At 35.7% G+C, this 26757-nt stretch overlaps 4 protein-coding genes across 4 annotated transcripts; 3 read left to right on the forward strand and 1 right to left on the reverse strand.

Moving 5' to 3' along the window:
• The first annotated feature begins 3114 nt into the window (after positions 1 to 3114).
• LOC145616421 (uncharacterized) lies at positions 3115 to 7371 on the forward strand. The gene is made up of 9 exons (XM_081671134.1): positions 3115 to 3337; positions 4557 to 4687; positions 4867 to 4952; positions 5044 to 5138; positions 5359 to 5455; positions 5613 to 5727; positions 6341 to 6495; positions 6589 to 6714; positions 6984 to 7371. The coding sequence occupies exons 1-9, from the start codon at positions 3156 to 3158 to the stop codon at positions 7209 to 7211; spliced, it is 1215 nt and encodes a 404-aa protein (XP_081527260.1). The 5' UTR covers positions 3115 to 3155; the 3' UTR covers positions 7212 to 7371.
• A 550-nt stretch (positions 7372 to 7921) lies between these two features.
• LOC145616796 (homeobox-leucine zipper protein PROTODERMAL FACTOR 2-like) lies at positions 7922 to 10856 on the forward strand. Its single transcript, XM_081671522.1, has 9 exons — positions 7922 to 8088; positions 8201 to 8276; positions 8491 to 8949; positions 9039 to 9140; positions 9275 to 9475; positions 9577 to 9748; positions 9845 to 10101; positions 10271 to 10366; positions 10458 to 10856. Exons 1-9 carry the CDS (start codon positions 7922 to 7924, stop codon positions 10854 to 10856), a joined length of 1929 nt encoding a protein of 642 aa, XP_081527648.1.
• Positions 10857 to 12045: 1189 nt separating this feature from the next.
• On the forward strand, positions 12046 to 15305 carry LOC145616519 (multiple organellar RNA editing factor 2, chloroplastic-like). The gene is made up of 4 exons (XM_081671257.1): positions 12046 to 12539; positions 13547 to 13644; positions 13735 to 13800; positions 14846 to 15305. The coding sequence occupies exons 1-4, from the start codon at positions 12118 to 12120 to the stop codon at positions 14986 to 14988; spliced, it is 729 nt and encodes a 242-aa protein (XP_081527383.1). The 5' UTR covers positions 12046 to 12117; the 3' UTR covers positions 14989 to 15305.
• A 695-nt stretch (positions 15306 to 16000) lies between these two features.
• Positions 16001 to 25503, reverse strand: LOC145617552 (ethanolamine-phosphate cytidylyltransferase-like). Its single transcript, XM_081672263.1, has 10 exons — positions 24941 to 25503; positions 23842 to 24077; positions 23439 to 23611; positions 20446 to 20517; positions 19898 to 19965; positions 18391 to 18511; positions 17071 to 17136; positions 16834 to 16956; positions 16444 to 16538; positions 16001 to 16309 (listed from the first exon to the last, which is right to left on the reverse strand). Exons 1-9 carry the CDS (start codon positions 25261 to 25263, stop codon positions 16467 to 16469), a joined length of 1254 nt encoding a protein of 417 aa, XP_081528389.1. The 5' UTR covers positions 25264 to 25503; the 3' UTR covers positions 16001 to 16309; positions 16444 to 16466.
• Between the last annotated feature and the right edge of the window lie 1254 nt (positions 25504 to 26757).

Genomic DNA, 26757 nt, shown 5'->3' on the forward strand with positions numbered 1-26757 from the left:
AAATTCGTCACGTTATATACTTTCAAAATATCAACTTTTCATAATTTTTGCTTATCGATAATTAAAGATATTAATGGTTGAATAAGTGTATTGGCAAACGTGATTAAAAAACTCGTCAACTAAAAAGAAACGGAGGAAGTATTTAATAATAATGATAATATTATTAATAATAATGCGATGATAATAATAATAATAATAATAATAATAATAATAATAATAATAACAACAACAATTCGGCAGTTGATTATGGAGGATGGACCTCATTTTGGGTTTCATCTAAATGTTGAAAAAACTGAAGTTTTCTGGCCTTTAGAAGACCCTCGAAGTAGGCTTGTGGGTGTCTTTCCCCCTAATATTGCTAGACCTTTACATGGTGTTAAGTTGCTTGGGGGTCCCGCTAGTTCTGAGTCTGGTTTTGGTGGTGAGCTTGTGATGCAGAGGATGACCAATACCATTGCGGTAATGAATAAGGTTGCTAAGATTGATGATCCTCAGTGTGAGTTGTTATTGCTTAGGGCATGTATTGGAGTTTCTAAGCTCTACTTTACCTTGCGTACTTGTCCTCCTAGCACTTTTGAGGCGGCTCAGTGCGTATTTGACGAGGCTCTTCGATCTTACTTGGAGCGCATTGTTACTGCTTCGGGGCCCGGGTTTGGTGAATGGCAATGGCGGGTTGCCACCTTGCCTTTTGCATTTGAAGGGCTAGGTGTTTATTCCACAGGTGATGTTCGTCATTATGCTTTTCTTGCTTCTTAGTTGCAATCTGCTAGGTTGCAGAAAAAGCTTCTGTGTCGTACTGGTATTATTGGTCTTGGTCTGGCAAATATATATTTCACAAAGGTTATCGCTTCTGCAAAATCTACCTTTTAATTTCTTTGTCTCCTCGTTAGTCGGCATTGTGGAAATCGCAGCAGGGAGATCACACCTCTGCTTGGCTTCGGGCAGTCCCTATTTCTGAGTTGGGTCAGACGATGAACGCAAAGACATACCGATGTGTGCTGTGTTACCGGATGAGTGTTCCATTGTTCTCTGTCTCGACGCCGTGCTATGTTGTTCTCAAGTTTTTATTGGAGATATTTTCGGCGACCACGCGGTGTCATGTGCTGGTATTATAGGTATTAAACATCGGTATAATGTTGTTCGGGATACACTTGTTGACATTTGCTACAGATCTGAGATTTCAGCAAGAAAGGAGGTTAACATAGAGTTGTCTGGAGGAAATGACAGGGCCCTTGGACATGCTGATGTGTTACTTTATTCATGGGATCGTGGTCGTGATGTATGTGTCGACTTCACAGGGTCTTCTCCTTTAACATAGACAGGGCTATCTGACTTTGTTCGTGGACGGGTGGTGGCTTATGCGGCTCAGCGGAAAAACGGGTAAAGTATGAGGCTTATTGTCGGGCGATTGGATATGGTTTCATTCCCTTCTCCTTTTCTTCGCTTGGGTAATTAGAGAAGGAGGCTGTTTTTGGGAGGAGGAGGGGGAGGAGTGGCTTCGTCACTGGCCATGGAGGGATGGAAAAACGAGCAGGAGGAGATGGACGACTATGGAGGTCCAAGAGATCGAATAGGGTTTTGGAGAAAAGAGAAAATAAAACCCTAAGAGGAATCTGATACCATGTAGAATAGTGTAATTCTCCTTGAGGAGGCTTTCTCATTAATTTAATATTTATAGGATTTACAACCTAATCATGAGATAATTAAATTACACAAGATATATATCACAGAATATTCACAAAATAATATTAACCTATTATCTAACAGTTGCTAAAGCGAGTTCAGAGGTTCTCGACGACGCAAGACATTGGGGATCGTACTACAGCTCATATTTTCACCGGGGTAGGTTTTGCTATAGCTAGAGGAGTGAGGGCCAATATTGTTGTTGACACCGAAATTTTGTTAATTATTAGGTGTCAGATTTATGTAAATTAGGAGATAATATCAAAAAATATAAGATATTATCTTTAAGATCTCGTAGTATATTTTATAGCTATCTTGTTTACTACTCTACGACACTCTATATAAAGAGTGTCGTATTTAGGGTTTAATGAGGCTCAGATGGAACAAGTCACAAAGACCCCATCTCCTCCCTACTACCAAATATTGTAGGTCCATAGTATGGAATAAGCCGACAAGGCCCCGTAATATAAACAAATATCAAAACCCTAGCCCTTTGGAGAGAGGAATCAAGAGATCTACGAGAGTTGTAACCCATAAATTATCAATGATATAATTGTTTCGTATATTTTTCTGCCTCTTAAATTATATATTGCAGGGTTGAATTTTTATGGTTTACAAATTGACCTGTTGTGGAGATTTGATATCGGATGCAACTTGGTCTCGAAATTTTCCAGTAGAATTTGAAAGCAAATTTGGTATGCCCCTATTAAATCTACGAGTTTTGAGACTTGAAGATTGGAGATGAAGAGCGAAAATTGTCCCACCGAGCGTGCCAATTTGTAAACCATAAAAATTCAAACCTGCAATATATAATTAAAGAGGATAGAAAAATAAATGGGAACAATGATTTCTATTGATAATTTGTGGGTAAAAACTCTCGTAGATCTCTTGATTCCTCTCTCCAAAGGGCTAGGGTTTTGATATTTGTTTATAGTACGGGCCTTGTCGGCTTATTCCATACTATGGACCTACAATATTTGGTAGTAGGGAGGAGATGGGGTCTTTGTGACTTGTTCCATCTGAGCCTAATTAATCCCTAGGTACGACCCTCTTTATATAGAGTGTCGTAGAGTAAAAGATAATAATCTATGAGATTCTGAAGATAAATATCTTATATTTTTTTTTTGATATTATCTCCTTATTTACATATATCTGACACCTAATAATTAACAAAATTTCGGTGTCAACAATTGTGTCTCGGCTTCCCATTAATTTATTGTAAGTTGTATGACTTTTGTTTTTGAGATTTAATAATAATAATAATAATAATAATAATAATAATAATAATAAAATATGCTATACTCGGCTCGGCTATACTGCTCTGCTCTGCTCTGCTAGGAGTTCAAAAGTATACGGCATGTCGGCATGAGTATTGAGTATGTAAACACAAGCCGTCCATTTTCATGCATTACCCATTTACTAAAGTCTAAAACGATAAGATCAGGTTTTCATTTGATGTTTTTGCACCCAAAATGGAGGAAAAATTATCATCATTTGCAAAATCAACAACACCTTCACCAATTCAACAACTTTCTTATCTTGCTCAGCGTTGCAATGCCATTAATCTTGCTGAAGGTTTCCCTGATTTTCCTGCTCCTTCCCACGTCAAAAATGCTGCTGTTTCTGCCATTAATTCTGACTTAAATCAAAGCAGGTTTTACTTTTTTTTTTTTTTTTTTTTTTTTTTTTTGACTATTTATTTGTACCCACATTCCCCAAAGTGTAAATTGCTTAGATAGTTTGAACCATGATTTATAATTTATTTTAGCTTCCTCCTATTTATGGAATTATGGGTTATTCTTGATAGATATTCATAGAATTGGTGGATTATGTGATTATTAATTGTTCCACGGGTTGCATGATAATATGATATCATGATATTGACTAAAATAGTTAATATACCCCAAGTAGACTGGGCAATTTTGACCTGACCAGAAAATAGACCTGAACTTGTACTAACTCGACTAGACCCATACGGCCATACTCGACCCAAAGTGAAGTTGACTCGAATGTAACCCGATGCTCAAATTGATTCTATCCAAAGTGACCCACCCAACCCAATTTTAATTCGAATTAAGTGACCCGAACTGACCTGATACCCGAAGTGACCCGACCCGTAGTGACTCAACTGATCAAAGTGACCCTACCCGATTACTTATCACACTTTAAAACACCATTTCTATTAATATTGCACCACTTGCCTTTTAAGTAAGTTTCACATATGTTACACCATTTCTATTTTAGAACATAAATTATTTGTGTTCACATTACAAATACCTAACATATTCTTACTTTTTCACCTTCTTTAGTTTATGTTTACATTACATGGACACTTTTGTATTTTTACCTTTATTTCTCTTCCTTTTTCCCACTACCAAAATTATTGTGCCCAACTTGTATGGTGCAATAATAAAAAAAAATGGAGGAAGTATTTGTTTAGTCCACACTTGTAATATTGTTAACATATTACCTGACCCAAATTGTCCCGATCCAAAATGACCCGATCCAAACTTGACCTGACAATTGGACCTGAAAATTGACCTGACCCAAACTGGCCCAATCCAAAGTGACCCGACCTGAACTTAACCCGAAGTTTTGACCATCATGTCTTTGTTATACTCAACCTGAAGTGACCTGACCCGAACTCAACCCGAAGTGTTTACCATAGTACGATTTGTTATTTACACATTTTTTTTTTGAACTGATTAGAAATGCCTACATTTAGTGTTCAAGTTTATACATAGCTTATAGTTTTTGGGTTAAAAGTGTCTTTTTCTTGGATCTAATCTGAAATTCGTAATTTTAGGAATTGGATGCAGATGCTTGTAATGTGTTTCGTCATATGTTGTCTGAATCTGACTATTAATTTATAGACATGTGCAGGAAATATGTGATTATGTAGCAAAGAATGTGAAGGACAGACATGGCCTGGATATTGACCCTGTGACAGATATAGTGATTTGTTGTGGTCAAACTGAGGCGTTTGCTGCAGCAATGTTTGCATGTAAGTTCAACTTATGCTTGGTACTTTGGTAGAGAATGCAACGCAAGGTAATGCAATGGCTAAAAGAAAGACATATTCATCACCCAGCAGCAATTGCATTACATTGTGCCTCTGTAAACTTAAAGATAACAATTCTAACAAATATATAATGGAATATACTCCCCAAATGTCCTGTGCAGTAATTGATCGAGGTGATGAAGTTATCGTGCTTGACCCATCATATGAGACATATGAATCTTCAATTAGCATGGCTGGAGGAGTCCCAGTAAGCCCCTTTTTTTTCATATGGTTTGTTTAAGGCTTAGAAGATGGCCAGAACATTTATCATCTGATTTTTATCTGATTTTTTTTTCCAGGTATTTGTGCCCTTGGACCCTCCTTATTGGACTCTAGACCCAGAGAAACTAATGAAAGCATGTACTTCCAAGACGAAAGCTATAGTATTGAACAGGTTTGGAATTTTGCAGTTTTTCAGCCTAATTTCTCTGGTATTAAGAGTTAAAGGAGCACTATTGAATAACTTTACAATAGGCTTAAATTGGTCTGTCAAAAAAGGAAGTGTGTTTTAGCTTGTTATCGGTTTGTTAGTTTCATTACTATCGTTACAATCACTACCTTTCTGTATACCAAAACTGCTGCAGTTGATATAAAATACTGATACAGAACGACAGCCCTCACAATCCTACAGGGAAAGTGTTTGGAGTAGATGAGCTGGAGATAATTGCCGAAGCATGCCATAAGTGGGACTGCCTAGCTGTTACTGATGAAGTATGGGCAGATAATTTCCTTAGTTCTTACTTCTACTGGCATCAAACTTTTGTTTTCGCCTTCTTATAGTGTTTAGCTCCCATAAGAGTTATGACATGGCTAATCTAATAGATGACAGTGAAATCCAATCTTAATTTGGGGTTGTTATTTATTTCAGGTGTATGAATATATAACCTATGATAATGAAAGGCACATATCCCTTGCTTCGCTTCCAGGAATGCAAGAGCGGACAATCATCACTTCCTCTATGTCTAAAACTTATTGTGTGACAGGTGATCTCAACTGCCTTCCCATCATGTTTTGCAACCATTTTCATATTTGACACTCTCATATACAGGGACTCATATTGTCTTGTGTCTTCATAATTGACACTCGCATACAAGGATGGAAACATGTAAAGAGATTTATGAATTGTGGAGTTATGGGGTCAATTATATGTAATTAAATCTGGGAATTTTGAAATTTATTCTCTTGTGAAATTTGTAAATTGAATTCATCCTATTAGAATTGGCCATATGCCCAATTTTTTTAATCGTGAGGGTTATTTGGCAATCGGCGGTTGGTTTTAGGTTGATGGCTGGTTTGCTTGACTTGTTAGACCAGCTAGAATATTAGCTGTATGGATTTACTTATTAAGTGGTGGTTTAAGCCAGCTGCTTACAAAAGTGTGTTTGGCAAAAGTTGTGGTTGTTAATTGTTTCTAGTGAAAAAGTGGGCCAACAAACCAAAAGCAAGTAGAAAAAGCTACTCTTAACGAAACATATTTTTTGGCTGTTTGATCAAACTAAAACCCTACGAGCCAGGCAAAAATGCTGATTGCCAAACACCCCTGGAATTTTGTTTTGCCCTCATAATATTTCTTGGAATCTGCCTCTACTCTTATAGGTTGGAGAATTGGATGGGCCATTGCACCTGCATGTATTGCTGATGCTGTAAGAAACGTCCATATAAGACTTACAGATTCTGCTCCAGCACCTTTCCAAGAAGCTGCCGTGGTGGCTCTGCAGAGCCCCCCACAATATTATGAGTCACTTAGAGCAGTAAGATTTATATCAGTAAATTATTTATCCAGCTTAGATTGCAAGCTCTTAGAAAATTTCTCTTTACTGATGGTACGATTACTGTTTTCAAAGGACTTTGAATCCAGAAGGGACTTTATTGCAGAATTACTCAGTGGGATTGGTTTTCAGACTAAATTTAAGCCTCAGGGTGCATTCTTCATGTTTGCAGAGCTACCCAAGGATTACAAAAACTCTGACGTAAGTTTGTGGCTTCTTAAAACTTTCTATTCGCGTTATTTTAGTAATGTAAAAGTCTGCAGTTTATTTGTCACCATTCATCACCCTCCAAAGAAAAAGATCAGTATGAAATTCATGTATTCTGTGACTCTGTGAGTCATGCCTCAACTTTCCTACCTTACTTGCAAACTATTATGTCATGTATTTTGTGAGTTATTTTGCAATTTATGTACTGTATTAAACTTCTTATTTGTTGAATTTCACTAAATCACAAGTTCACTTTGTTGCAGATAGACTTTGTTGAAGAATTGATCAAACAAGCAGGTGTAGTGGCTGTACCAGGATGTGGATTTTTCCATACAAAGCGTCCACCTGATGGCTATCAAAGAAGGTACATCAGATTTGCTTTCTGCAAAAGCAGTCGGACACTGACTGCTGCTCGCCGTAGGATAACTGAGCTTCTGAATTCGTCTGGTCATCTGAAGCTATTTCACTCTGAAAATGATCCAGATTCTTGACAGTTTTGTAAACTGTTATTCATAATTATCAGTTTTGTTTCTCTTAGATGCTACATAGAGGCATCTCATTAAAATTGTACTATTTCTATGCTTTTCTGTCTCTCGTTCAATGTATCTAAATGATATTATCATTAAACTTCAAATAATTCAGATTCGAGTATCAGGTCATTTTTGGGTCACAGGCTGGGTCATTCGGGTCTGGTCAGGATTGTCAAGTCTAGTATGTAGTACGAAGTATCATTTAGCAACAATGCAGCTATATGCCTTACTGTATTTTAATTTCTTGTATTTGATGGGGAAAAATGTTTTATTTATTGATTTATTTTTTATTCTCCTACAAGGTAACAACCATACCATCACAAAAAAAGAAATTGTCAAAGTTCTAAACCACCACCCTAAAACTTTGATTGTTCCCAGAGAAATGGCACATTTTATGTCAACAGGCATGCAAAAAATATGGAGAAATAATGATTATTTAGGGAAAAATTAATTAATTTTATCTCTTTTTGGTACCTCAAAAAATTTAGTTGTTTTTACATTCGAGATACATAATTTGATCACATCTTACAACATTTTTCTTCTTTACATTTCAAGCTATAACCTTTTGTTTAGATTGTGTTTTCCATATATATCTTGGCCTGGCATGCATTTACGTTATGTGAAAAGCTAATAGATCATTAAAGAACGGAGAGAATACATTTGAGTTAAAAATGGCCGAGGAAAATATAATGACAATATATGAAAGCAACTATTTTAGTAATGGGGATCAAGATAATCAAAATAATCCCACACAAATGGAGGATCAACAACAGATTGCTCAAGTTCACTCACTCTTGCGCCTTATGAAGATCTCTAATGAATTTGTCGCGATAAAAGAGTACGTGTTGTACTTGTACATACCTTTGTTTTTATCTTCTTGCTAGCCTCCTTTGTTTTTTTAAAGGTCGATCAATATTTCTTAATGTTGATCATTTTCTCCCTTATTTCAGTTCAATGGAGATATCTCCTCTGCCCGGAAATAATGTTGAGTCTCAGCATGATTATAATATCGAATTAAGGCCACAGGTAAATGTTAATGTATGTTTGTTAGTTGTAACACATGCATGGGTTTATATTGATTGAGGCTTCGATATAATTTGTAACAGTCATGTTGATAGTGTAAATTGAACTAATAATAACACGTGACAGATAATTCCAAACTGATGTAATAATAAATGTTTGTTACAATGATCTAAGCTAAATAGCTCTTTCTAGTACAATTACTGTTTTATGACTTTAGGTTGGAGAATTTAGCCAAGTAATGAAAGCAACTGACCTTCTAATGTGTGTTTCTTTGTCCGCGGACACTACCAAGCACAAAATCGAGGAGCTGGCTGAGAAGGCAATGGATGAAGTAACGAAAATGTTCGTAAAAGGAGATCCCTTATGGCAGCATGATTTGGATAAAGGAATGGAGGTTCTTAACATGGTTGAGTATAAAAGGAAATTTAACTCTAACTTGGACACCACATTGGATGAGATTATTAAAATTATCGCGGTAGATGCTCCCTTAGACCTCCCTACCTTTGATGAAATTATCGTCACCAATAATAACAATAACAATAACAAGACATTGAAAGAGGAAGAAGTTGTCATGCAAGAACAGAACAAGTACTTGAACAATGTTCATCATGGCTCGCGAGAAGTTAATTATGTACACATGCCTGCAATAAGTATCGTCGAAATCTTAATGGATGTGGTATGTTGATTACTTCTTAGCTTAGAGTAATTCTTTTAATCTACTGAGTCTAGTTAACATATGATTTAATTTTTAATTTTTTTTCTTAGAGACTTTGGTCATTTGTGTTTTCTGAAATGCTCTCAAGGGCTACTGTTCTAGGAATTATATCACCCGGAACACCAGAAACCTTTGATGGAGCCTTGCAAATGGTAATATATTATCAAGTTATTAGCTGCTTATTCGTCTCCCTCATTCATTAGAGGTTATGAGAGGGTTGCATAGCTAACGTGGTGTACAAAATAAATCACTTTAAAGCATAAAATTTTCGTCGTGATTTGTGTAGATGTCAGCTGAGTACCATGCTCCATCTCCTCTTCTTGCAACAAGGCAGAGTTGCTTTGCAAGATACTGCAAAGAGTTGTCCTCCAACACTTGGGCAATCGTCGACATATCATTAGAAAGTTTGATTAACAATCCACTTATGAACTGCAAAAGAAGACCTTCTGGCTGCTTAATTCAAGGCTTACCTGATGGAAACACTCAGGCAAGATTTTATATATTGCAGTACATTGCATAACATATAATCTTGTTATTAGTCCATAAATGTAACCAAAATCTTATATTGTTTTTTCGGTTCTTAAATAGGTGACTTGGATTGAGCACACAGAAGCCGAAATTGCATCAGTTCATCCATTATTCAAGTCACTAGTCAGCTATGGAATTATTTTTAGTGCAAAGCAATGGGTTGATACATTATCGCGACAATGTCAGCACCTTGACATATTAATACAATATAATCTTAATACTCTAATAAAAGGTAATGTGAATTAAATTCTATCCCCCTTAAAAGGCCACCAAAGCCACCAATTTTGATTAATACTGTATCTCTTACATAATGCTTGTGATAAAGCAGAGGTTAGTCCATTTCGAGTGGAGAGACTGCTGAGGCTAGCAGAGAGGATGAGAAGAGAATTTTATGGTGCTATTAGTGCTACCGAAGCAAATGGTTACAAGCCTGCATCAATTAAAGGAGGAGACGATGTGTTAATCAAAACGTTAAATAGTGATGATCAAAGTCCTGGCTTATTGACTGTGACTACATCCTCCTGGTTTCCCTTCTCTGCTAAGAAAGTTTTTAGCTTCTTGGGTGATGACAAAAACCGAACCAAGGTACGTAGTCATTAACTTATTATTGGTTACATTTCAAGTATGTGTTAATAACTTCTTTATGCTTGTGCATAATTGCATAATCTATATTCAATTCTTGTAAAACCAAGGCATTGCATGGTTGATTGGTTGCTCTGCCTTATAATTACATTCTCAAAATATTATGTTATAGTGGGATGCGCTTGCACTCGAACGTGCTTCCGAGGAAGTTTTCCATGTTCACAGTGGTCAAGGTCCAGAAGACATTGTTTCTATTACCAAAATGGTGGTATGTTGACTAAGTTACACGTCAATTAAGTACATTTTTTGGTAAGGAATTGTTACATTTATTAATGTTCTCTGCTTTTGGAAAATTTTAGGATGGTAAAGGGAGAATTGACACCTTTTTTCTACAAGAAAAACATGAAAGCGCGGTAGCCTCATACGTGATCTTCTCACCCATGACATATGACTCTCTCACTACACTATCGAGCCATGGAAACATCGATGAAATTCCTCTTTTGCCTTCTGGATTCGCGGTACTTTCTAACAAGGATCCTAGTCAAGCAGAGGAGGATGCAGGAAGCATAGTGACTGTTTCGTTTCAGCTTTTAGATAAATCATCAAGGGCACAAAATGTCCCTAAAAGATCTATACGTAAGTTGTATAATCTTGTAAATGGTGCACTTTCTTCTATCAGGGCTGCATTATTTGAGGCCCCTGCTAGTTCAAATCATGTTGGTGTAGAAGGGTCCTTGTTGTTAATTAAAGATCATTGAAGTTCGTCGTGTTAAACTTCTTATCTATTATACTCCTTTTGTTTCACTAAATTGGTTACACTTCACTTTTTGAGATAAAAGTTTGAAATTTCTAACCTTATATTGCAAACTCATACAAACATGTGAAAATACCATCAATGGAAATGTCTCGAGTTGAGATTAGTGGCATGTTTATTGAGACTTATGTGGTACATATATATTAGCCTTTTTTAAAAATAAGGACCTTGACTAGACCTCAACCTTCACGATTTTGGTATCTACGGGTCAGAGACTTGGACGTAGAAAGGAAGGTAAGGAAGTCCCTACACTCAAGCACCTCACTTGATAGGATTCAAACCCCATACCTCTAGATCTGAGATAAGAAACTTATAAAGTGAGTCAACACTTCGTTGGTCTTACCTTATATATTCTCATTTACAATGCTGTAATTATAAAAATTGATCCTAACATCTTTATTAGTAGTTATTTTCTAATTGCAATGTATAAAATCATGGACTGCAATTTTTGCATTTAAGCCTAAAATCAAATGATTCACATCCTTCCACCCTAAAATCTCATACACATTAGTCTCTTTGTATATGAATAAGTGTATCATTTTAACTTTTACATTATTCACATACTAACTTTAACTTGATTGTTATTAATACTTGTATATATAAACATAAATGTCACTGAATTAGTTATTAATCAATTACAATGTATATTTTCATAATAGAGTATTAAATTTTGTAAATTAAACACTTAAAATAGTACAAAACTAAAAATACTAATGGCTAAGATTATGCATTAACATGCGCGTTGATCAAAGTAATGCACTTAAATAGATACAGATGAGGCTTAAATTTCAACAATTCAACACCGATGCATCTATAATCCTAACAAAAAACCCGATCTAAAGGAAATTAGGAACTAGACTAAATTGAATTGCAACAAAATTAAGAACTGAGCTAAACTAAAGGAAATTAGGAACTGGATTGAAGTGAACTGAACTGAAAATAAGCTGAAGAAAACAAGTCCTTAAACTAGACCTAGTGAAACCCCGGTCCATTGATCCGAACTGACACCTCTCATTAATCATTTATCAACACCGATAACCCGACCCAAAACAATCCAACCAAACCCGGCCCATAAACCAGGTCTAGACCACTCCTCAAAAACGGGTAAAACTATCCTCGTATCTTCCAAACCTCCCAACCTAGCTAAAACCCTCACTCACTCACTCTCATTTCTCATTCCTCCATTTTCTCTCTCCTCCACAACAATGGCGTCCACCATAACCCGCTCCTTCACCTCCCTCCGACCCACCACAACCACCACACTCACCTCCTTCAAACGCCTCCTCACTTCTCTCTCCTCCACCACCATCACCCACCCTCCACCCATCTCCGCCTTTCGCCCAACTCGTCCTTCCATCTTCATCTCCAACTCAGTCCGAGTCATCTCCGCAACTCGGTTCAACTCCATCCGGTGCCGGGTCAACCGGTCTGGACCCTACTCCCCGCTCAACAACAACTCCGGTGGGTCCAATTTTAGCGACCGCCCTCCGACGGAGATTGCGCCGTTGTTTCCTGGGTGTGATTATGAGCATTGGTTGATTGTTATGGATAAGCCTGGTGGTGAAGGGGCTAATAAGCAGCAGATGATTGATTGTTATGTTCAAACCCTAGCTAAAGTTCTTGGAAGGTAAATTTTATCACTCTTCTTTTTCTGGGTTTTGTTTCTTTTAGGTCTATAAGTGTTATCGATATAATTACACCGATTGACGCGTGATTTTGTTATTCCTAAATGGATACACAGTATATGTTCATTTTTGTACATGATTTAGGATTTTCACTGTCTTTGTTGCTATTATAATTTCATCAATTTATTAGCTTTGTTACAGTAATTTATTAGCTTTGTTGATTACTTGTTTATAATTTAGTCTGGTGAAAATTTTGATATGTGAGGTTGCGTATTTTTTTTTAATTATTATGCTGAATTTTTTGGGTGGAAGAATTTTGATTAATAATATTGATTGTTGCAAATTGGAAGAAATGACATTGATGTTCAATTGTAAAATTTGAAAATTTCTTGTTCATCATGTAAATTGTAAGATATTAAGCATAACAAGTTGTCTTTTTCTTTTGTTTCAATAATTTTTGCATGCTTTAACCTGATTTGAATTTGAAAGATTAAATGGTACTCGTACCAATTTGAAATACAATACCCTGGTATCACCTTATTTTCCAAAACATCTATTCATGAAAAGTTGTAGAGCCGTAGAGGGTCAAGGCATATATTCTGTATTCAAATCAACACCTTCGACCTCAAAACAACTACAAAAACCGGTGCCAACAACATTAAGCCGTACTATGTATGTCAGTATGTGGTTCCTTCAATTTCATCTCAGGTTCTTGTTGTGTAAATTATGAATGTGATCAAGGCCTTGTTACTGTTTCGGCTGGCATTTCATATTGTGCAAACTCATTTAACTTTTTGTTGCCTATTTTGTGTTTTTTTTTTTTTCTTCATAAATTTTGTGTATGTATTTGAATAGAATAGAATAGTAAAGCATGTTTATGTTGGCCTTTAAGAAGGTTATCAGGGTTTAAAGGGAAAAAGAGTTTGCAAGTCCAATATAGCTGTGTTCATGAATATGATGGTTATCTTTTGTTCAAGTAACGTTATTTTATTTTCTGATGATGATTCAGTGAAGAGGAAGCCAAGAAGAAAATTTATAATGTATCATGCGAGAGGTACTTTGGTTTTGGTTGTGAAGTTGATGAAGAAACTGCTAACAAAATGGAAGGTGTGTGACTAACTGACTATGCAATGGTTTCTCATTTGGTTGTTGTATATATATATATTTTATAATATTGTTACCTTTAATTTGTTGTAGGTTTGCCTGGTGTCCTCTTTGTGCTTCCTGATTCTTATGTGGATGCTGAGTACAAAGATTATGGAGGTAAGTAGCTAGTGTATTTATCTTCTCATCTTCCAGCCCTATGTGGACAAAATAAATTAAATGTGTGATGATATTAAAAATGGATAGAGATGAGATTAATTATCGTAATTGCTGGGATCAAGAAATTGTTGCTGCCTTTCATGGTTAAATGCTTATTTTGTCCATTATTTTATGCCTATCATCTCCACTCCAGTTTGTTCATGCAACATCTGTGAAATATTAGCTGTCACAGTGAATTTCATTTAAAGGACATTGTTTTGAATCCATTTGTTGGAGTGATGCATTATTTAATAGATTATTAATTGATACTATGCCCTCTTTCCTATTATTGTAATGTTCTCCATATATATATTCTAGTCTTACGGCATACTAGATTACTAGAGAGTCATGAGTTGAGGAACCTTGACTCTATAAGAATTGTAACCTGCAAGAATGATTTGAAAGTCAATTTGTTAATATAGTGAAGAGAAAAGCCTTGCCTAAATGTATTTGCCTAAGCTTGGGATTCACAGTGATTGTGCTTATTGTAAACTTCCTCCTCGTATTAGTTGACACATTTTGTTTAGGTGCACCCGCCAATGCATAACTTCAAACAAACAATATCTTTGATTATGTACAGCAAAAAATAAAAATAAAAAAATCGATGTTTGGAAATAGATGTTGAGAGACTTGGGAATTGAGACGAATCAAATTATCAAACCAGACACCACTCAACTATGTTTTAGACAATGTACTGTATTAGTCTTTTCCTGTAAACTACTATTTGAACCATTTCCTGCATTTTGGCGATCCAGTAGCAACATGGTACCCTATTTTACTTAGTAGCCAACTGCAATCATCAACTGAAAGCGAAGATGTGTTTTTAACTGAGTTAATAGGTTAGTTGTGTCAAGTAATGTAGAGAACTATGCTAGTTGCTTTGTTTACATTCTCAATACTTGAAGGACGAATTGGTGCAAGGTCCCATCCCTTTTTGATTTCAAAAAATCCTAGGATTAGTTTTGAAATCATTATACTGAAATGCTAACTTTTTTATTTTTTGTAGCGGAGCTGTTCGTGAATGGTGAAATTGTCCAGAGACCTCCAGAAAGGCAAAGGAGAGTGGAACCAGTGCCACAAAGAAATCAAGACAGACCAAGATATAATGATAGGACTAGGTATCAAAGGAGGAGGGAAAATATGAGGTAGACTGCATGAATATGGACTGAAGAGGACATGCGCTGGCTAATAACCTGGTTATTTGCAAGTAATGTGTTTGACAAAATCATGCTTGCTGTCTATCGGTATTTGTAGTGTCGCACTAGGCTCGCAGTAGTCTATCTGTAATTTCAGTGTCACACTAGGTTCAAAAGTGTTCTTTTGTCTCTCTTTGTGGGACTTCTAGTTGTGGAAATGAGAACTTTTATCTACTGTTTAGTTTATTAAGTATATCCGGTAAGGACTTATGTATAAAAATTTGTTTTACAAGGCTACTAGTTGGTATATTAAAGGATTCTTATCTATGAGTCTATGACTAACGACCTTGATCTGCTTTCAGAATTGTGATGGGAAAAGAAAGATAACTTTTGTTTTTTTTTTTTTTTCCTGATCCATCTTCACTCTTTCTCAATCTATCTCCTCAATTGGGCCGTTATTGTCTTCAGATGTGTATGTATTATCAGTTCATCATGGGGGTTTTCGTCAGTTAAACAATCTGTATATGGTACTTGATCGGCGAATGGATTCTTATTGAAGGGTAACAGTGGAGTTTAATGATCCAGCAAAGGCTTTGTTCAAATTGCAAGTTGCTGCATATTACGTACATGAATGAGAGCATGAAGTTGAAAACAATTCCCCTTGATTCCTTGAGGCTTCAATTTAAAGTTATACATGGTAAAATATCAACTTTAGACGGTCTTGAGGGGGCCTATGCATCTTAATCTATGGACTTGGGACATTTACATTCCCATTTAGCACAAGCTTGTTAGCGGTGGCAGTGCAGTATAAATCTTGTGAGCATCAGAACTCTTAGAAACAAAAATAAAGTATTAAAAATTACAGAATAAACTCCATTATTACAACAGTAACGCTTGATCTTTTTTTTTTTTTTTTTTTTCTTTTGACGAGTTTCTTGCTTGATCTTTGCGGAGTAAGTGAATTGATAATGAGATTCATATACAAGGGCTCTTCATAACTTTTTTTCCCTGTGGAGGGTTGGACCATTGCATAAGAAAGGGGATCAAAATAATTAATTAATTAAATAAATAAGGTAATCACAAAACTGAAAAGATTACACAAGTATGTTTATATGATTATATCTAATAATCTTGCCTATCATCAAAGAAGCAGTAAACCATTTTCTATTCCCTATACTGTTTTTTTTATGCAACTGCAGAATCTCAAAAATGCAATCCAAGAGCTTTCTGTATTGCCCTTTCTCCTTTTACAGCAGTTTCCATCTGTCTTATTTCCCATTCGCAAGATATTAAAATACCCAAAAATGATGCTGAACAAACACCAAAGTTGCAGCCTACAGAAGTTTTAGTCGGAAAATTTTAGTCAGCCATGTGATATAAATATAATACGTAGTATACACTATGCCCACTAGCCATTCCAACTGGTAATCAACTAAAAGATTAAGCAAAGAAAAGCAAACATTCTTACCTATCCATAATTTCTAAATAGATTTAGTCACCAGACACAAAAGTCCTCTCTTCATAGTACTTCCGCTCACTCGCTGCTTTCTTCTCATTCCGTTTCTGCAAAGAATGTGAGGAACAATAGATCAGACAGAAACTCAACAAAGTAAATCAGTTGAGCCAACAAAAGAGAAATCCCCCCCGCACCCCCCCCCCCCCCCACCCCCCCCCCCCCCCCCCTCCAAACTCTCTTTTTACTAAAAAAAAAAATAAAATAAAATAAAAAATAAAAAAAAAGACGCACAAATGCAAAATTTGGTGGATGTATAAAGGTGTCCAAGTAGAGATAAACCTACATCAACTTTCAGATGAATACAAAAGGAAGAAACAGCTGATGGGAATGAGAAATGCACACCTGATAAGCTTCATGATTAGCAACAATTCTTTTAATAATTGTAGTGGTCGTAATGTCCAATGGACTTTCTATAACTTTGAAGATGCCCATACTTATAGGGACAGCATAAGGGTTGTCTTCTTCCTGTAAAATACAATTCACGCTTTTTAGTATCAAGCAGAGATCAGATAAAACACTGTACCGACCACCTCCCCCCACCCCCAAAAAAAAAAAAAAAAAAAAAAAGGGATAACTTACCTGCTGGAAGTCATCACTCTCAGCTACAGTTCCATGGACCACCAATGAGATATTGAAAGTTGTAATCTGCACCAGTAACAAACAAGTAAATTATACAAAATTGCTAACAATGTAGTAAGATAGAGTATGCTTTGAATAATGTCAAAAACAAAAACAATTATTTCTCTACAACAACAACAAAGCCTTAGTTCCAAAATGATTTGGGGTCAGCAAACATGAATCGTCATAAGGAACTGAACCATTTGTTTATTAATCAAAATAAACAATAGATAAACAGTACAGGCACAAAAAACCATAAGGGCTTCTACATAATCCTTGGAGAAAGGAAAAGGGAGCATTACTTTGCAGTTTAACAAGATGCTCAATAATCAAATATCCAAGGGAGTGTCAGTAGAATTAAATCCTATGTCCATTCACTCCATTTTCATGTTTTCAAGTGACAGTACGACCATTTAGGCTAATTTAGACTAATTATCCCTCATTCTATTGCTAGCCTGCAAAAATCAATTTCTCTTTACTGTTCTATATAAGATGTAACACCTTCAATTCATGATAAAATCATAATGATATTTAAACATATATATTATCTAAAAAGATAAAATCAGAAATGAGGTTATTCGCAAGAAAGTAGGTGTGGCAGACGTTGCAGATAAATTAAGGGAAAATCGTCTGCGTTGGTTTGGACATGTAAGACGGAGACCCGTGGGTGCACCGGTGCGAAGAGTGGAAGAGTGGGATCATGGAGGGATTAAACGAGGAAGAGGGAGACCAAAAATGACTTGGTTGGAAGGAGTGAGGAAGGATATGAAGTGCATGGATTTACGTGAGGATGAAGTTTTGGATCGTAAGGGATGGAGGAGAAAGATTTATGTTGATGACTACACGGAATAATCATATTTGGTTCATGTTAGCCGACCCCACTTTTGGGATTAAGGCTTTGATTGATTGATTGATTGATTGATTATCTAAAAAGATAAGCAGCTCAGCAAATCTAATAAAAAATACCAATTTCAGCAAAAGATTTCCATGTTTGCCTCTTTTCCAAGGATTCAAGTGGATAAACAGAATGTGAGAGAATGGAGTCATTCATAATGGAGCCAGGCGGGGAAGGGGGAAGCCAAGAGATATTATATTGGTGTAAATGTCAAAACAGCTGAGCAAACAGAAAGATTGAGCACAATATTATCAATATTGGCGAGAGCAAAACTTTCTTGACTATTGCTCTTCTCTGTCAATTCACTAAGTTTGTTTAATGAAAGGGGGCACTATCAACAAGTGAAAAGAGAAACCACATGCTACCAAATGGAAAAGAAAACTAACCGTATCTTTAGACACTTCCCAAGGAGCACCAATGATGACCTCATCTACATAGCGACATGCCAAGACACTTAGGCTTCTTTCATGAAGATTCATGATTGGTTGATGACTTCCTCGTTTAGCACTGTACAAAGTAACATACAATAAATTAACACATTAAAACAAATCATTCAAATTACTTTCGATTACGAGGCTTTACAGTTGAACATTCAAGAACTAATAATTGATAGCTGCAGTTTCTTGAACCTTGAGAGAGAGAGAAAGAGAGAGGAGGAGGGGGGGGGGGGGGGGGGATATAGATAAAAACACTTCTATCAAACTCATAAAGTTCAGGTGGGCTTACCCACACCACCCTCATTCCACACGCTTAACCTAAGCAGGTGAAAGAGGTGTAGGGACGGAGACATGGGTAGGAGGATTATGTTGGGGGGTAGAATAGGAGGTGGAACGAGCCACTACGGCAGACAACATATATGTATTAATGTACACAAATAAATAAAGACAAACTACAGAAAACCTAACAAAAGGCCCTAAAAGTTTGAACTTGCAAGGAATTAATATTAGGGGAAGGGTATGTTAGTCATAGCCTATTAGTAGTAGCTTGGGGAATAAGTTAGAGTTTGTTATGAGCATTTTTCTATAAATAGGCCTCATTAGGAAAAATAATCATCATGTTGAATATTGTTGAGAAGTTTGTTATTGGAGAAGGCACTGTATTGTTGAACAATCAGTTTGATAATATAAATTATCCCCCTTAGCTACCCTTTTCTATCTAATTAGCTTGCTTACTTACTGTTTTGGGTACTAATTCCTAGCAGAACTCTAACTTCAAATATCTCAAAAGAAATATAAGATTCAATCAAATAAAAATATAAAATTAAACCAAATCAAAAGATTAACTTCAACTCTGCCTATGGATTTCCCGCTGCAATCCCAAACCTAAATAAAGGAGGAGGGTTACGGCAGGCAGTGACATCCAATGTAAAACTATGTCACATCGCTCGACATGTTCCACAATGATTGAGAGTAGTACTAGGATGTGAAGTCCTCATGTTGGTTTAGGTACCCGACCCCACTAAAGGGATTAAGAAGAGAGAAAAGATTAACTTCAACTTTTTAATAGGCTAACATTATTCCTAAAGGAAGACTACAAGAAGAAATTAATTTCTACTAACTCCATCATCCAAAATTAGTTTCTTTGAGGGAAATCTGAAGTTTTAGGGAACATATCATTACAAAACTCAAGACACATAAATTCTCCCCAAGCATTTATTTATTCCATTCAAGTCAATAGTATTAATAAAGGATATAAATGTACTTGCGGGTGTGAACAACGTCATATGACATGCAAAGAAGGAAAAAGGGTTAAAATTTGAGGGCAAAGAGATCATCATTGTTTATGAAGGCAATTACATTCTATGCTATATAACAACAGATACTAATAATGAAATCGATATTAAAGTGAAACCCCGTCCTGGAATTATTAAACAAGAAGGGCATAGATTATAACCTGACAGTCTGGTCAGTATGGATTCCAACAAGAAGGAAATCTCCTAGTTCCCGAGCAAGCCGTAATATCTATGAGTCAAAAGAACATCGCAATTGAAGTCAGCATATAAATATCATAGGTATACAGCAAGAAACTAACCAATGCAAACTAGAATAACAATGTGCTCCGGCTCTATTCAACTTTACATGTTGTTTTTGGGATCAGATCAGTTCAGTTATGAGTTATCTGTATCAGATGTGGAACTAAACTTGCTAAATTGAACTAAATTTGCGGAGGCTTCATAAGGTAAGATAGCCAAATCCAATAGCACATATGAGTCTCATAAGTTATATGTCATAAGATACAATAAACAAATTCAGTTGAACATAGAAGCTTGAAAACTCTACGCACCTTAACATACAGTAGATAAAGGCTAGGCCACTTAAAAAGTCTCTCTTACAGAAGGGGAGGGGAGGAGAAATGACAGCATGTGGGCATAAGAAGGTGCAGAGACGGAAAAACAGGAAAAAATAAGCTATAAAGCATTAAGAAAGAGAACACCAGCATACCTCCACATGCCCTGCATGGAAAAGATCAAAAGCGCCATCAATATAAACGATACGTGAATCTGGTTTGGGGCCCTGTAAATAGAAGGAGAATTAATATAACAAGTATCATAAGGAGTGCACAATGCATGCATGAATCAAGCAGAGCATACAATTGAATTTACACTGTCAGTTGAATTCATGCACTCTAATTATATAGGTATATACCTAGTTTGCAAGAAGTGCAAAAAAGGCTTCAGTCTTTTAATCTCTTTCCAGATTTAAGATTTCAAAATTCTAAGCAAATCTGCACACAAATTCAAGGATACCTGTGCAAGATACAATGACGAAACTGCTTATACCAAATTTTTGGCATAAGATACAATGCCATAGGCATGTGACATTAACAATCAAAAACTAAAAGGTTATCCTCACACCATCACCCACGCTATCGCCCCCTGTTTCTCACTTCACATTAAACCCTGAATCCCCTTAGAGGCTTAGATCTTCTGGCCAATGCACTGAAGGATTTACCACCACTATTTCCAAACCATTTTAGGTGTATTTTCTCTTTCGCTATACTGCTGTGACCACTTTACTTAAGTAGCTTCATTTCCAATCTTATCCATAAATGTGTGACCAAATGAGACACCCATCATATTATCCTCATTTCTGTGAAATACCTTGTAAATACGTTAAAATTTCATTTCCAACATGTAATCAGGGAAGCTAATGAAGTGGCTCGAACTCTGGCTCGTCTTAGCCCCTATAGATTTCTCTACTAGAGTATTGGTATTTAGCTGCTTGCCATCAAAAATTAAAATAAAAAAAACTGAAGCCCATTGTGAGAATCGTCAATCCGGACAAGGCAGATGATGCTTGGGACTAAATAGAGGAGGTGTAGAATCGGTGGATAATTAATCACCACATACTGAATTATAATTCCCTCAAATGACTGGTCCTATATATTTCTATATCTTGTGGAAATGCTCACACCTCACACTCTAATTTTTGATACTGTATAGATTTAATTTGAATAAATAAGATTGTGATAGCGGTTTTTATTACTAGTCTGCAAGTTGGACACAACACAATGGTGAACTGGTGATAGCATTAGTGCAACAATAGCAAATAATTTGATTGTTACTCTCACTTTAAGATGAATTATCTGATTTTCCCATAATAGCATTAGAAATATCTTTATACAAATTTTTGGATAAATTTAGCATATTAAATTTAGGTCCTTTCATTTGTTATATCCTTTCTATCTCCCTCTGTTCTCTCTCACTTATAATATAAAAGGCTTCATTACCAGGACAACAAAGCAAATAATCAATTTCCTAGCGCCAATACTCCAATTTCATAGGGCCATTAGGGAGATCAAAGAAAAATCTTCAAAAATATGCTATGTTCTCTTGCTCAATATTACTTCCTCTCCACATTAGTTCTATCCTTTCAATCCTACATTCCTACCTCTGCGCTCTCTCACTTATAATCTGAAAGTCTTCATCAACAGGACAGCAAAGCAATTCATCAATTTGTTACCTCCAATGCTCGAATTTCAAAGTGCCATAGGGGAGATAAAAAAAAAAAAAAAAAGTACCAAAACTTTTAAAGAATCTGCTCTGCTTCTTTTGCTCAATATTACCTAGCTAGCTCACTCCCCACCTCACCCCAGTGAACTCACCCCCTTCTCCCTAACCCCATAGATTTTCATATATGTTTGCCTGATTGTAAAAAAATTCTTTCATATTTCTAATGGCCATGGTGCACAATATGGAATGATCAAACTGGCATAGACCTAAGCCATTTCCTAGTGTCTAAATCTAATAGAACTAAGGTCTGAGCCGTCTGATTACTGACTATTAAACACTAAATGTCTTAATTGAAAGTGATGAGGCTTTAAAAAAGGATCTGATTTCTGTCATACAATTTCAGGATACGGTGTCATCATGTCAGTTTTCTTTTTTAAGTGATGATAAAGACTGGCCATGGTAGCATCAACAATCGCAATTCTGCCACTCAGATTTACTCTCTCCTGTTCTTATCATAACCTGGAGTTGGAAGGGGAGGGAGTAGAAGTTTCCAATGCCAGGTGGACTTAAATCTCCAAAAGTCTAATTGCATAGGAAGGGTAAGTATTAGTACTTTTGCTTTATTCAAAGTTAGTATCCTTTTTTTTACAGCAGAAGAGAGCAACAAGAACAATAAAATATATCCAAAATAGGATGTGAGGTGTTTAAATTTTTTACTTTATAAGTATAAACCTATCAATTTCACTATGAAACTAGGATAACTAAGCATAACTGCAAAGTGACTAGCTCCCACCTATCTTTTTCTGACAGAAGTTATATGTTGTTATATAAGTTATGCGTACATAAGAAAAATAATTCATAGACTAAAACCCAAAATACTAGGAGTGAGAACCCATGACAAAACACAATTGAATAGTGCTTTCCAAACCCATTTCACACACCAGGATATACAGCAAAACAAAATAACAAGGTTCTTGCTTCAAGTACTCAAGGGGTAATGGGTTTTCCATTTCTTACACTGATTTGTTATGTGTTTGCAATTATTCTAAGACAGACTTTGTGAGACTGGAATGTGTAGCCACGTTTTTTAGAGTTTATATCCAGTATGATACCTTCAAGACACGCTTAGAATATAATGAAACTGTTTCTAGACCACACTGACTCAAGATATCCTGAGTTGATTCATGTTTCGAGTGGTCTTAACATATCTAATACTACGTACTTTGTATCACCTAATAGTCAATGTATAGTTGTGTATGATGATGATTTATCATTTCTAAAGATAGCAATATGACTTATGCAATCTAATCATGTTTCCAACTCTTACAGAAATATCCTAATTTAATGAAATTTGAGGATTCAAATTTACGAATGTAACAACTTTGTATGTGAAAGATTGAAAAAAAAAAAAAAAAAAAAAAAAAAAAGGAAAAATCCCATTTGAAAGTCAAAACTCTGGTTGTTTACAGGGGATGTAGGTACCTTTCCATTTGAAAACTGAACAATTCTGCGAGATGTTGGAAGAAAGTGCGATATACGAGTTCCAGTATGGTCATCAAACTTTTGGCTATGGCCATGGCTGAACTGTCTCTGAAGGGAAGAGTGATTGGATTTTTCATTAGAAGACCTTTCTCTAACACAAAGAAGCATACGTCCTGCACAGGGACACTAAATGTATCAGAAAAAACACATGAGTTACTAACAGTACTAAATGTAAACCACATGCATGAGTCTGAAGCTACTTAACAAATAACTTGTTTAGCAAAGGTGCAGTAGATGAACATTGTCACTGAACCAAATGCCAAATAGCTAGAAAAATACCATTTTACATTAGATTAAGCAACATGCAGGGCAAATAAATCAAATATTAGAATAGAGTTACTACCAACAATGTCTGTACTGGACACTCCTTCGGTACGTTTGATCTGCTTAAAACGGCCAGCTCTTTTGGCTAGAGCGTAAGCATCAGATCCATCAGGAAGTAGACAGGGGTCATCCCCATGAATAATGTAGTCAATATCATATTCATCAAAAAGCTTCTTCATAAAATCTTCAGTAATTGCATAAGGAGCATCAGGAATGACCTCATCCACCCATTTTACAGCTTGGACCATGATCATCCTGCCAAAAAATTTTGATGTTAAAGAGCTATTGTGATCACAATCTCAAACAGTATAACTATGCAACAGTTGACAATATCCCTTAAACATTTCAGTATATTAGACTTTAACAAGCAACAATAACTTCATCCAGATTATCAACAATATTTGCAAGCTTTAAGTCGTAAAATAATTGAAATATCAATCTTAAGTGAATGCTCTTATTATTACCTAAGACACTAAGTCAAAGGAAATATCTTCCATGTAAATACTTCACATGCTCTCTTCATATTAACGATAACAATTTAATGACATCCCGTAAAAGAAACCTCACAACCTTATATAGAAGTTTTTATTTTCCGATCGAACTTAAACATCTCTAGCAATTGTAATACCCCATAGTCAACCTAAGAACATCATATCCAAAATCCATGAGAAATGAGAATCTCACAATCAAAGATAAACAACATGAAGATCTCTATAAACAAAATGGTGATCTCTACTTCAGTTCTCATTTGGAAAATGTAACTTCTCAAACATGCTAACACATACATACTCAACTTTGCGAATAATCATCTAGATTTCCACAATTGACAATGTAACAACACATCAAAACTACAACAATCAATCATCTACGACCGCCTTTGCCTCAGCAGAACAAACCAGAATACTAGCTGGCTAGCTCGTCGCGCAACAACCTAATTCAGGTTTTTAATACAATTACATGAAATTCAAGTCCCAATAAGCTCATTTAAGTAAACACAACATTGACAGGCATAAATCAGCACAAAACAAAATAACCCATTTCACAAAATTTAACATGATTCAAAAAAATCAGCACAAAAAACACAAGAAATTCACATAAAATCAGATAAAAAAAGACACCTTTCATGAAGAGGAGTAACAGGAGGACCCTTATTAGCAGTAATCTCAGCATCACTAACAACACCAACAACTAATTGATCTCCAAGATTACGAGCTTGACGAAGAGCATTACAATGGCCATAATGCATCATATCAAAACACCCATCCATATAAACACGAATTGGCTTCTTCTTCTTCCGAACCAATAATTCTAGGGTTTCCGATAATCCACTAGCATGAATTCCCCAAATTGATAACCCTAATGCCACACCTCCCACCACACATTTCGCAATTAACCTCAATTTCTTTTCTCCATTACTCTCAACAATTGAATCAGACGCCATTGTTATGAATTTGATGATTCTTTTTCTCTTCAAATTCAGCTGCTCATAACATCAACAATGATGGGTAATTCTGATTATTTCCTAAGATTTCTGGGAAAATGGGGTTTTGGATTGTTGACGTTAAAGATGAAATCTTTCAGGTTTTCTCTGAGTATGTTGTAGAGAAATCTGGAGGAATTGATTCTGTCACAGAAAAAGTGATGCTTTAGTTTATCAACAAAAGTTCTCAAGTTAAAGGTTAAAGTACCATATTAGGCAATGAATGTGTCTTATGTGTGATTTGGATTCACTTCACAGTTGAAATGGTATTCTGTGACTTCTGTGTTAAGACTTGAGAGGGTACTTTCCTTTAAAGATAAAAGGTACTTTCTCCTAAAGATAAAGGGTTAAAGCCCTTAAAGGTACTTTGTGTCATTGTATTTAGAAATAGGGTGTTACTGTGTGATCGATTTCGGTTCGGGTTGAATGGCGTTCGATAGAAGGCGGGTCGAGTGGAAATAGATTTATTTTGCAGATAATTGGTTTGAGTCAGTTTTGAAAATTAGTTGTTGTGTCCGGTTAATTCTCCAGATAAACAAAATTTGTTTATCTTGGTGTATAATCGTCTTTTCAAATACCAGTGGAGGGGTACATGGGTCTTTTCATGTACTAGTTGAGGGGTACATATGTAATTTCTTTACCAAACAGTAAATGCAAGTTGCAAACAGTGATTGGACAGCTCACCAAAAGTACTGAATAAATTACCATGATTTTTCGACATATTTACAGAATTGCCACCAGATTAACAAAAATTCGTTTATTTGGCAGATAAACTTGTATTTGCCGGAAAATTAGTGGGTTTGTTTTACTTATCCGATTTTCAAATTAAATTGGGTCATAATTAAGAAGGGCATGTCCAGTTTTAGTTGAAACACGTTGGGTGTGTTACGATTTGTATTGGTTCAGGCTCTAATCAAATTAGGATGTACCGCAGCAGGTCATATTCAATTTTGATTCAAACGAGTCAAATTAGAAAAAGCTTAAACTAAATTAAAGTTGGCTCAAATTCAAACTAGATAGGTTCATAACTAGATCGATATTTTAATGGCATTGGTAATCTGATAGTGGTAGAGATGCAAATAAATCAATACATTTGCGAACAACTCACGAGGAAGCTTGATCAAATCTCATTCATCATGTTCAACTCATTAGTGTTTGCAAACATCTCAATTATAAATTGTAAGTTTCTTGGTTTTTAATGGAATGCAAAGATAAAAGATATGTTTATTCGAGTTTTACTCAAGTTAAAACGGTCTTAGATTGTAAACAACACGAGTTAAATGGATCACACGTTGTAACGATTTAGACATATATAACTGGTTGAAACGAGTTACTTATTCTGGTGTACTCAGTTCGTAAATAACTTGGATTGACTGTTACAAATTATAAACGATTTTGATTATATAGATTTAGGTTGTAAAAGGTTTTAGTATAATGAGTTACGAGTTTAATTTT

This window comes from Chenopodium album, chromosome 26 (genome assembly GCF_948465745.1).
Source record: "Chenopodium album chromosome 26, dcCheAlbu1.1, whole genome shotgun sequence".
Taxonomy (NCBI): Eukaryota; Viridiplantae; Streptophyta; class Magnoliopsida; order Caryophyllales; family Amaranthaceae; genus Chenopodium; species Chenopodium album.

What these genes read in the sequence shown, in the direction of transcription:
- LOC145616421 (XM_081671134.1), top strand. Translation starts at nt 3,156, where the DNA reads ATGGAGGAAAAATTATCATCATTTGCAAAATCAACAACACCTTCACCA. An exon ending in TGCTGCAGCAATGTTTGCAT is followed by an intron (nt 4,688 to 4,866) that starts GTAAGTTCAACT and finishes TGTCCTGTGCAG; the next exon opens with TAATTGATCGAGGTGATGAA. An exon ending in GCATGGCTGGAGGAGTCCCA is followed by an intron (nt 4,953 to 5,043) that starts GTAAGCCCCTTT and finishes TTTTTTTTCCAG; the next exon opens with GTATTTGTGCCCTTGGACCC.
- LOC145616796 (XM_081671522.1), top strand. Translation starts at nt 7,922, where the DNA reads ATGGCCGAGGAAAATATAATGACAATATATGAAAGCAACTATTTTAGT. An exon ending in GAATTTGTCGCGATAAAAGA is followed by an intron (nt 8,089 to 8,200) that starts GTACGTGTTGTA and finishes CCCTTATTTCAG; the next exon opens with TTCAATGGAGATATCTCCTC. An exon ending in ATGACAAAAACCGAACCAAG is followed by an intron (nt 10,102 to 10,270) that starts GTACGTAGTCAT and finishes ATTATGTTATAG; the next exon opens with TGGGATGCGCTTGCACTCGA.
- LOC145616519 (XM_081671257.1), top strand. Translation starts at nt 12,118, where the DNA reads ATGGCGTCCACCATAACCCGCTCCTTCACCTCCCTCCGACCCACCACA. An exon ending in AACTGCTAACAAAATGGAAG is followed by an intron (nt 13,645 to 13,734) that starts GTGTGTGACTAA and finishes AATTTGTTGTAG; the next exon opens with GTTTGCCTGGTGTCCTCTTT. An exon ending in TGAGTACAAAGATTATGGAG is followed by an intron (nt 13,801 to 14,845) that starts GTAAGTAGCTAG and finishes TATTTTTTGTAG; the next exon opens with CGGAGCTGTTCGTGAATGGT.
- LOC145617552 (XM_081672263.1), bottom strand. Translation starts at nt 25,263, where the DNA reads ATGGCGTCTGATTCAATTGTTGAGAGTAATGGAGAAAAGAAATTGAGG. An exon ending in TCCATGCAGGGCATGTGGAG is followed by an intron (nt 19,966 to 20,445) that starts GTATGCTGGTGT and finishes TTTGACTCATAG; the next exon opens with ATATTACGGCTTGCTCGGGA. An exon ending in CATACTGACCAGACTGTCAG is followed by an intron (nt 18,512 to 19,897) that starts GTTATAATCTAT and finishes TACTTTGTACAG; the next exon opens with TGCTAAACGAGGAAGTCATC.